This window comes from Sapajus apella, unplaced genomic scaffold (assembly GCF_009761245.1).
Source record: "Sapajus apella isolate SASKATOON/1434 unplaced genomic scaffold, GSC_monkey_1.0 scaffold110, whole genome shotgun sequence".
Lineage (NCBI taxonomy): Eukaryota > Metazoa > Chordata > Mammalia > Primates > Cebidae > Sapajus > Sapajus apella.
The window spans coordinates 2,629,658-2,641,007 of NW_022437050.1; the positions used below are offsets into that span (position 1 = coordinate 2,629,658).

Consider the following 11,350-nt stretch of genomic DNA (forward strand, 5'->3'; position numbering starts at 1 on the left):
CAGGAGTTTGAGGCTGCAGTGAGCCACCGTACTGAAGGACTCCAGTCTGGGTGACAGAGTGAGATAGCATCTCTTTAAAAAAAAAAAAAAATGCTGGGCACAGTGGCTCATGCCTGTAATGCCAGTAAGTACTTGGGAGGCCGAGGCCGGTGGATCACCTGAGGTCAGAAGTTCAAGACCAGCCTGGCCAACATGGAATAACCCTGTAACTACCAAAAATACAAAAATTAGCCAGGCGTGGTAGTGGATACCTATAATCCCAACTACTTGGGAGGCGAAGACAGGAGAATCCCTTGATATGCTTCCATTCTTTATTAGATAGATTATCTCTAGAAGATACACACAGAATTATACCTAGGAGATATAGAACTTAGACATATAAGTATCTTTAGAAAATACACTGTTATAAGTACTATTTCTCCAGGATGTAGAGAAGTAGGAACTAGATGACTACAAGAAAAATTTTCCAAGACATACTTATGTCTTTAAAATATTGTGCATGTATGACCTATTTTTTAAAATCTTGAAACGAGACATGGCTTCTACATCAACCCTCCCCACACACAGATATAACTCCTCAATAAGGTAGGAAGAGTTTATATAAAACATTCTTCTCTGAAAGGGTCTTGATGAGAATGTGGGGATGGAGTAACCTGACAGGGAACAGGAAGAAGAGGCTCAGTGTTCCCCCCCAGAAAATACTCTTCACTTCACGATTTTACCAAAGGTACCTTTGCCCTTGGGGGCTTCTGACAGGCAAGTGTACTGATAGATGTTGCTTACCCACCCAGGAGCCCGGCCTGCCCCTGACCTCTGCTTCGAGAAGGTGAATGTGGCCGGAGACACCTTTGGAAACTGTGGAAAGGACATGAATGGTGAACACAGGAAGTGCAACATGAGGTGATGACCAAAGGGTGGGCCCTATGAAATAAGGGTGACAAAGCCACTTCTGCTCTGTACTCACTGCTGCCCAGCTCAGCAGCATGGCTGGCCCCAGAGCTGCACCTTTGTGTAAATCAGTTGAAGTCAGTCATCTATTCTTGGCTCCCTGTTTGACAATGCACCATTCAGCTCTAAGGAAATCAGAGGAGGGTGTGGGTGGCACTGCTTCCTAGAAAGCTGATCAGGCTTCTTTTGGGGACCATTTTATAGTAGGGCATGGAATCAGTCCTTTTGGGTCATTTCTGCAAAATGCTAATCATGCCCTAATTTGAATAGGTCCTCATTCATTAATTTACTCATTCATTCATTCATCATTCAGTCCAACTAACCATCCACCCATCTGGTACTCATCTATCCATCCATCCATCCATCCATTCATTCATACATCACCCACTCACCCACTGATGATCCATCCATCCACCACCCACCACCTACTCATTCACTCATCCATCCATCCATCCATCACCTGCTCACCCACTGATCCCTCCATCCATCCATCCGTCCATCACTCACTCACCCACTGATCCGTCCATCCATCTACCACCCACTGATCCATCCTCCCATCCATCCACCACCCACTCACCCACTGATCTATCCATCCATCCACCACCCACTCACCCACTGATCCATCTATTCATCCACCACCCACTCACCCACTGATCCATCTTTCCATCCATCCATTACCCACTGATCCATCCATTCATCTGCCACCTACTCACCCACTGATCCATCCATTCATCCACCACCCACTCATCCACTTATCCATCCATTCATCCACCACCCATTCACCCACTGATCCATCCTTCCATCCACTAATCCATCCTCCCATCCATCCACCACCCACTCACCCACTGTTCTATCCATCCATCTACCACCCACTCATCCACTGATCCATCCATCCATCCACCACCCACTCATCCACTGATCCATCCATCCATCCACCACCCACTCATCCGCTGATCCATCCATCCATCCACCACCCACTCACCCAATGATCCATCCATCCATCCACCATTCACTCACCCACTGATCCCTCCATCCATCCATCCATCCATCCATCCATCCTTCCAGCTCCCACTCACCCACTGATCCATCCATCTGTCCATCCATCCATCCATCCATCCATCCATCCATCCATCTATCCATCTATTCATCTACTGTCTGTTGAAGATTTACCATGTGTAAGATACTGTGCTGAGTGCATGGTACTTTTAATTAACAATACAGTATAATAATGGGAATATGAAGAGAGCCACCCACCCCATCTTAGTGTGTCAGAATGGTTTCCCAAAGGAAAGTGTACCTACACTGAGATCTGGAACAGTTACCTAGGTGAACAGGGTGGAAAGTGGTACTGGTTCATGGGCATGATCCAGGAAGAGAGATGAGTAGAGAAAAACTGGCAGTTGAAAGAACTGAGACCAGTTCGATACAGTTAAAGTATAATGTTGGGGTGCAAAGGAGAAGGTCTGCTGTTCGATACAGTTACAGTATAATGTTGGGGTGCAAAGGAGAAGGTCCGCTGAGAAATTAGCCCGGATAGTTTAGCATGGACCAGATCATGAAAAGCCTCAAATGCATGGCTAGGGGAGTTTGGACTTTAGCTTGAGAGCAGCGTGGAAATTCGACTCCTCTGGGGCAAGACTGGAGGCAGGCAAATCAGTCTTCTGCAGACCAGGTAAGGGGGTGGGGCAGTATGAATTAAGGTAGATATATAGGAGGGAAGATTGGTAGGGTTTGAAAATGGCTGGAGCCCAGGAGTGAGGGAGAATGGGATTTGGAGATGACCCCAGATTTCTGGCTGGAGCTCCTGGGTGGATGGCAGGGTAAGGAGCAAAAAGGGACAGATTGCTCAGCTTACGGGGCTGTTCTTGGAGTAGAGGACATTTCGAGGCCAGTTCTCTGGTCTAGATTTGCTCAAGTCAGGAAGCCTGTTCTCTTCCCTTGGTGTCAGTCTACATGGATTCTCTCCGTGTGGGCCTCCAAAGCATATAACTGCCCTCAACCTTTGCCCCACCCCACGCAAGCCTGCTGTCTTGGTCAAGAAAGACTGAAGCTCTGGTGCCCCAGCTCTTCCCCTGCCTCTGATTCCACCTCCTTCCCTCCCTGTCTCTCGTGCGCAGAGATGCAAAGTGTGGGAAGATCCAGTGTCAGAGCTCCGAGGCCCGGCCCCTGGAGTCCAACGCGGTGCCCATCGACACCACTATCATCATGAATGGGAGGCAGATCCAGTGCCGGGGCACCCACGTCTACCGAGGTCCTGAGGAGGAAAGTGACATGCTGGACCCAGGCCTGGTGATGACCGGAACCAAGTGCGGCTACAACCATGTGAGTCCCTTCCCCCAGCTCACCCAGGAGCAGGCTGCAGAGCAGGGATCAAGAAGTGAGCACTGTGGAAAGGACGCCTGGGCTCAGATGCCACCTCCCCAACCTCAGAGCCTCAGTGGCTCCCTTTGTGATGCTTTATAGTGACAGCAGGCACCCACCCCAGAGAACTGTCAGAAGGATGAAAGAAAATCACCCTGGTAAAGCACTTAGGTGGCCTAGCTAATGCCACTTTTATCCTCATCCTTAATTATCATGGGAATTAAAAATGGACTAGGAGTTAGGGAGGCCTGAGCAGAATCATAGTAACCATCTCAGAGAGTCGGTTCTGACCACGAAACTGTGAAAAACAGGAAGCATTTAGCATAGCACTTGGCACAGAGTACTGTCACCATCATCATTTTTAGATATGATATTAAAATTAGTACATATTAATGACAAGTAATTAATATCATCAACATAATAGGTGTATGCAGTAATACATATTTTATTGTTAAATATGATACTTCAACAAGATATTTGTTGTTTTCTCCCTAATCACAAAAGTAATTGCAAATTTAGTTGACTGCTGTCCCGTCCTTAGCGTTATGGACGGTTTTCCATTTTTCGCTTTGATAATAACCTGAAGTGGGCTGCCTTTTTGGGTCCTCATACGGTTTTTTTGTTTGTTTTTTTGAGACGGAGTCTCATTCTGTCGCCCAGGCTGCAGTACAGTGGCGTAATCTCTGCTCACTGCAATCTCTGTCTCCTGGGCTCAAGCTATGCTCCTGCCTCCGCCTCCTGAGTAGCTGGGATTACAGGTACAGGCCATCGTGCCCAGCTAATTTTTGTAATTTTAGTAGAGACGGAGTTTCACCATGTTGGCCAGGCTGGTCTCAAATTCCTGACCTCAGGTGATCCACCCGCCTTGGCCTCCCAAAGTGCTGGGATTACAGGTGTGAGCCACCGTACCAGGCCATGGGTCCTCATATGTTCTAAGGGCAAAGCCATGCCTCCTAAGCCCCAACCAGCGTCCCTCTCACTGCACCGATCCATCCGTTTTCTCCCCCTGCAGATTTGTTTCGAGGGGCAGTGCAGGAACACCTCCTTCTTTGAAACCGAAGGCTGCGGGAAGAAGTGCAATGGCCATGGGGTGCGTGCTGGGTTCTGGCTTCTCTGTATCATGGGGGCGTCATGGGGGCAGGCCCTGTGGGTGGCTGACGCTCTCAGGGGTGCTGATGCCTCTGCTCTTTCTTCGCTCCAGGTCTGTAACAACAACCAGAACTGCCACTGCCTGCCGGGCTGGGCCCCACCCTTCTGCAACACACCAGGTCACGGGGGCAGCATTGACAGTGGGCCCATGCCCCCTGAGAGTGAGTGCCAGCCTGCTGGGGCCACTGCCCGCTTTTGTGAGAAGAGCAGGCGTCAGGGGCAGGTGGCAGGCCGCAGAGCATCCACATTGAGTCAGCTTCATTGTCCCAATTTTGTAGAGAGGAAATCACAATACAGAGAAACCAAGAGAGGAGCGACCACCCATAGTGTGGTGTGGGGACATGGCTCAGTCTCTCTTTGCCCATCCTTTCTACTGAGGAGGGGGAGCCTGCTTAGTGGAGTGGGCGTAAGAGAGACTGTAGGTCATTGAATGTTCCCGTCCTTTTTAGGGGCACAGTGACTATTTCTTTTTGGGCATTTAAAAATAATCATGAACCTGGGACACACAGTGGTTTAGATTTCCTCCAATGGACACAAGTTAAAATGGGGAACCAGACACTCAGCAAAGTTTTATAGTATTTTAGTGGCTCTCTCAAGAATTCTAGCACTGTGGTTTCTAAAGCTTTCTTTAAAAAAAATAGCTTTTTAAAAAAAGCATCAAAATTCTTCAAGGAAGAAACCCCAATATGTAAAACTGATAAAAGGAGTGTTTTGTTAGTACAAATATATTCTGTATATTTACATTAATCACTTGAGAGAATATTGGAATAGTTTTGATGGAACCAAATATAAAGTTACAGATTATGGGTAAGAGTTCTAGTCTTAAATCAGTCTGAGTCTTTTAGTTTTTTTGTTTTTTGGTTTTGAGATGGAGTCTTGCTTCTGTTGCCCAGGCTGGAGTGCAGTGGTGTGATCTCGATTCACTGCAGCCTCCGCCTCCCGGGTTCAAGCAATTCTCCTGCCTCAGCCTCCCAAGTAGCTGGGACTACATGTGCCTGCCACCACGTCTGGCTAATTTTTGTATTTTTAGTAGAGACAGGATTTTACCATGTTGGCCAGGCTGGTCTCGAACTCCTGACCTCAAGTGATCCACCCACGTTAGCCACCCAAAGTACTGAGTTTACAGGCATGAGCCACCACACCTGGCCAAGTCTTTTTGCATTTTATGTTGGTTCCTTTGTGTCCAGGAAAATCATGATTCAGGCCAAAAACTAGCGGTAAATTGTACAGAGCTTGAACTGCTTGCCTGAAAAGGGACTGTCTTCAATTAAGCGCAAGTGGCCATAGAGGCTTTGTACTGTAGAGTCTGTGCAAAGCAAGTTGACTTGGCTCTTTGAGCTACCATTAGTGGTTTCCCAGTGGTATATCATGTGTGTGTGTGTGTGGTTTTTTTAATTTTGAGATGGAGTCTCGCTCTGTTGTCCAGGCTGGAGTGCAGTGGCACGATCTTGCCTCACTGCAACCTCTGCCTCCCAGGTTCAAGTGATTCTCCTGCCTCAGCCTCCCAAGTAGCTGAGACCTGGTACCACCACACCCAGCTAATTTTTGTATTTTTAGTAGAGCTGGGGTTTCACCATGTTGGCCAGGATGGTCTTGATCTCTTGACCTCGTGATCTGCCTGCCTTGGCCTCCCAAAGTGCTGGGACTACAGGCGTGAGCCACTGCACTCAGACCATAATGTGTGCTTTTAATTATAGTTTGTAAGTTGAAATAAGTAATACAAATTAAATACAAATCAAATGCCTGAAGAAGAAGCAGGGATGCCTATTTTGAAATCTGCTATAACCCAGGCAGCTCCTAAATCTCCCACTTGGGTTCTGTTTCTGGAAGGTGTGGGTCCTGTGGTGGCTGGAGTGCTGGCGGCCATCTTCGTGCTGGTGGTCCTCCTGCTGCTGTACTACTGCTGCAGACAGAACAAGAAACTAGGCCAACTCAAGCCCTCAGCTCTGCCTTCTAAGCTGAGGCAGCAGTTCAGGTATGACAGGGTTCCGTGGAGGACTCAAGGTCAATTTATGGGTCACAAAGTTCTCCATAAGTGAAACTTAGCAGAGGTGTCGGTGATAGTGGGCCTAATTCAGGGAAGACAAATGCAGGGTACACACTGCCCTCTCCCCTGCTGTGACTGTGGCAGGCATTACTAGTTGATCGTACTGTAAGTACTCTCTGCTGATTCTGGTCATCACTCCTGAGTCCTTCTCAGCAGAATATCCCCAACCAATTCAATCTAAAACGTAAAATAAAATCTATTTGCCACCCTTTATCTAACTGATTTGTTCCCAATTTTATTTAATTATTTATTTATTTTGAGTAGAAGTTTTGCTCTTGTTGTCCAGGCTGGAGTACAGTGGCGTGATCTCAGCTCACTGCAATCTCTGCCTCTTGGGTTCAAGCAATTCTCCTGACTTAGCCTCCCGAGTAGCTGGGACTACAGGTGTGTGCCACCACACTCAGCTAATTTTTTGTATTTTTAGTAGAGATGGTGTTTCACCATGTTGGCCAGACTGGTCTCAAACTCCTGACCTCAGGTGATCCACCCCCCTCAGCATCCCAAAGTGCTGGGATTACAGACATGAGCCACCACACCCAGCCCCCTCTTTGTCTTTTTAACCACTGTTACTTTAAAGTTTGTTCCGTCTAATACAAGAATAGCTACCCTTGTTTGCTTTTGGTAACCATTTGAAAAATGATTTATTATTTTGAATATGGAAGATGTACAGTCTCTGTGCGTCTTTACGTTTAACACGTTAAATAACACTTGTTGTGGGGGGGCGGGGATTGTAAGTCCCAGGTCTTTCTGGCTCTATGCCTGATGGGGATTGGTTGATGGCTCATGATACCCTTGTGTCTCCTCAGAGGGGAACGGTCTTAAAGAGTGAAGAGAAGGTACTGAGAAAGCTCTGTTTTGTATAAGGCCGACTCTGTTTCCTCGAGAGTTCTCTATTGGCCACACGTTTTTCTACTTAGGAAGATGGGGTTTGTGAAGACCAATCCCGTGCCCTCTAGAGCAGGCTCGGGGAAGGCTTAGCTGCTCGCTGGCCGTGCTTGGGTCAAAGGGAACTCAGGCACTGTCCCCCGCTGAACGCCTGCCCCTTTCTTCTCCTCCCCCATTTCTTGTCACTAGTTGTCCCTTCAGGGTTTCTCAGAACAGCGGGACTGGTCATGCCAACCCAACTTTCAAGCTGCAGACTCCCCAGGGCAAGCGAAAGGTAGGCGCTTTGCACCACTGAACTTTGCTGCTTTTCCTTTATCCCTCGGGGCCATGCTGGATTTTTCTAAAAGCCTCTGCGAGCCCATGGGATTGGTAGTAAAAGCCCTTTTATTGGCTTGAGAGACATGTCATTTGGTTCTGACATCCCCTAATGACTTTAAAGTTTGCATCTAACATCTGGGATCCTGGGGTTTTAATAGATTGGTGCGTCTGTTCTCCCTTTGGGCTTTGCTTTCTCTCAAGGAGACACACAGTGGCAGCCCTGGGTGATTTCTTGTCTCAGTGGTTCCTTGACTTGTACATACAGGTGATCAACGCCCCTGAAATCCTGCGGAAGCCCTCCCAGCCTCCTCCCCGGCCCCCTCCAGATTATCTGCGTGGTGGGTCCCCACCTGCGCTACTGCCAGCACACCTGAGCAGAGCTGCTAGGAACTCCCCAGGGCCCGCATCTCAAATAGGGAGGACGGAGTCATCCAGGAGGCCTCCCCCAAGCCGGCCAGTTCCCCCTGCACCCAGTTCCATTCTTTCCCAGGTAAGTGCATTGTCAGCAACCAGGGACTGGGAACATTGCTTTTAAGGCCAGTTTCCTTTTATTTTTAAAGCTTAAGCATTTATTGTAAATTTAGATTCATAATAAATACCAAATTTTAAAGTGTAATGTTTCAATACTGGTTGCATGGGGATTTTTCTATATCTATTACAGTTTTGGGGGGGTTTTAGGGATTTTTTTTTTTTTTTGAGACGAGGTCTCGCTATTTTGCCAGGCTGGAGTGCAGTGGTGCGATCTCGGCTCACTGCAGCCTCCGCCTCCCAGGTTTAAGTGATTATCCTGCCTCAGCCTCCTGAGTAGCTGGGATTACAGGCACGCACCACCGTGCCCAGCTAATTTTTGTATTTTTAGTAGAGACAGGGTTTCACCATGTTGGCCAGGATGGTTTCAGTCTCTTGACCTCATGATCTGTCTGCCTTGGCCTCCCAAAATGCTGAGATTACAGGTGTGAACCACTGTGGCTGGCCCTTTTTTTTTTTTTTTTTTTAATACTTTAAGTTCTGGGGTACATGTGCAGAATGTGCAGGTTTGTTACATAGGTATACACGTGCCATGGTGGTTTGCTGCATCCGTCACGCCATCATCTACATTAGCTATTTCTCCTAATGCTTTCCCTCCCCTCGTCCCCCATGCTCCAACAGGCCCCAATGTATAATGTTCCCCTCCTTGTGGTCATGTGTTCTCATTGTTCAACTCTCACTTGTGAGTGAGAACATGCAGGGTTTGGTTTTCTGTTCTTGTGTTAGTTTGCTGAGAATAATGGTTTCCAGCTTCATCCGTGTTCCTGCAAAGGACATGAACTCATCCTTTTTTTATGGCTGCATAGTATTCTATGGTATATGTGTGCTACATTTATCTAGTCTATCATTGATGGGCATTTGGGTTGGTTCCAGGTCTTCGTTATTGTGAACGGTGCCACAATAAGCATATGTGTGCATGTGTCTTTAGAGTAGAATGATTTATAATCTTAAGGCTGGTTTCAGTGGGTAATGGCAAAGGTGGGGAAGACGAAACTTGTGGGGTCATGAGCTGACTGCCTTTTCTGCAGTTCAGCCAATATAGAGGCACGCAATGAACATGGGGAAATAGATGCTCTAGACAGCTCCTAAACCACGTAGTATTTTCTTCCGGTTGGCCTATTTTATGACAAGCCACTACCCGCCTTCCACCCCAGATTAACATCAGTCAGTTCCTCACGCTGATCTGCCTGCTGGGTCTTTGCAAACGCAGCTTGTTCTGCCTGCGACACTCCTTCTGCCCTTTGCCTGGCCAGCTCCTGCATCCTCAGGTCTGCTCCTAGATGTCACTTCTCCCAGGAAGCCTGCTGTGACTCCTCAAGTCTGAGGCTGATGGGACTGTACTTCAGTCATCATAGTACTCTTCCCACCATATTGTCCCTATTGGTACCTTCTGCTGGTCGGAAAGTCTTACTGAGGGATGTACCCTGATACCTTGCCCATCCCAAGGGGCAGGAGCCTCTGGGAGGTGAGAGTGGGGTCTAGACTCTCCGCCCCCACCACTGGTGCTCATGGAAGCAGGGCCTGCCCAGCAGCCTGTTCCTACTGCATGTGTGTGCTCTGATGGCACGGACCACACCTGCAGGAGAGCCCCCAGTGCAAACACAGGTGCTTCCTGGGTGGTGTTTCCAGTGCAGACACGAGTGTTTTCCGGGTGGGGTGCCTTCCGGAACTGGCTTGTGTGTTTTGGGTGTGACCCCTCAACTGAAACTGCTTTACATGGGTGTGGTCCAGAGGGCTCCCTGGGACCCGAGCTGTCTCTGACCCTAAGGACTCAGGTTGGCTGCAGGCTTTGGAGGGTCCTTGGGATGTGGGGCGATGGTACAGTTTTTGGCAGAGCTGAGGGCATCCTTCTGTTTCTCTGCTGTGAAACCGCTGCTCTCCCCTTCCTTTCATGTGGGGCAGAGGTAGGATGGAAAAATCTATGCAGGAAGAGAGAGGGAAGGAGGGAAGAAAGAAAAAAAAACAAGAGGGGGAGGAGAGGAGAGAGAGAGGAGGTGGAGAGTATACTTGGGTGCTGGGGCTGCTACAACAGAGTACTGCACGCTGCGTGGCTTCAGAACAGACACTTATTTTCTCACAGTTCTAGAGGCTAGGAGTCCAAGGTCAAGGTGCTGGCGGAGTTGACTTCTGAAGCCTCTCTCCATGGCTTGCAGTGGGCCACTACGTTATCACATGGCCTTTCCTGTGCATTCCTGCGTCCTTGGTCTCTGAATGTCCAACTCTCCTTATGAGAACACCAGCTTGGATTAAGACCCATCCTAGTGGCCTCATTCTAGCCTAATCACCTTTTTAAAGACGTTATATCTAAATGCAGCCATAGTCTGAGGTTCTTGGGGTTAGGGCTGCAACATAAGATTTTTTTTTTACCAAATGATGAGTGCATAGGTCAGTCCGTAACAGAGAGATGAAAGAAATGGAGAAAGGAGTTTAGAGACTTTGGGGAGTGTAGACACTTGGAGTCTAGAGACTTGGGGGAGTCTAGAGATTAGGGGAGTGCAGAGACTTGGGGGAGTGCAGAGATTTGGGGGAGTCTAGAGACTTGGGGGAGTCTAGAGACTTGGAGTCTAGAGACTTGGGGGAGTCTAGAGACTTGGTGGAGTGCAGAGACTTGGGGGAGTCTAGAGATTAGGGGAGTGCAGAGACTTGGGGGAGTCTAGAGACCTGAGGGAGCGCAGGGACTTGGGGGAGCCTAGAGACTTGGAGTGTAGAGACTTGAGGGAGTGCAGAGACTTGGAGTCTAGAGACTTGGGGGAGTCTCAAGTCTTGGGGGAGTGCAGAGACTTGAGGGAGTCTAGAGACTTGGGGAGTCTAGAGACTTGGGGGAGTCCAGAGACTTGGGGGAGTGCTGATACTTAGGGGAGTCTAGAGATTTGGGGGAGTCTAGAGACTTGAGGGAGTCTAGAGACTTAGAATGCAGAGACTTGGGGGAGTCTAAAGACTTGGAATCTAGAGATTTGGGGGAGTGTAGAGACTTGGGGGAGTCTAGAGATTAGGGGAGTGCAGAGACTTACGGGAGTGCAGAGATTTGGGCGAATCTAGAGATTTAGAGTGCAGAGACTTGGGGGAATCTCGAGTCTTGGGGGAGTGCAGAGACTTGGGGGAGTGCAGAGACTT

The 11,350-nt window shown here is 48.5% G+C and overlaps 1 protein-coding gene across 2 annotated transcripts in view; it reads left to right on the top strand.

Moving 5' to 3' along the window:
• The window catches only part of ADAM19 (ADAM metallopeptidase domain 19), a 99,570-nt gene that overhangs the window by 79,174 nt on the left and 9,046 nt on the right, over nucleotides 1-11,350 (top strand). For both annotated transcript variants that reach the window (XM_032259554.1, XM_032259553.1), the window contains exons 15-21: nucleotides 792-900; nucleotides 3,066-3,270; nucleotides 4,322-4,399; nucleotides 4,511-4,619; nucleotides 6,289-6,433; nucleotides 7,580-7,664; nucleotides 7,974-8,198. In XM_032259554.1, the coding sequence (XP_032115445.1) occupies nucleotides 792-900; nucleotides 3,066-3,270; nucleotides 4,322-4,399; nucleotides 4,511-4,619; nucleotides 6,289-6,433; nucleotides 7,580-7,664; nucleotides 7,974-8,198 (956 nt within the window). The remainder of the gene's footprint in view (nucleotides 1-791; nucleotides 901-3,065; nucleotides 3,271-4,321; nucleotides 4,400-4,510; nucleotides 4,620-6,288; nucleotides 6,434-7,579; nucleotides 7,665-7,973; nucleotides 8,199-11,350) is intronic.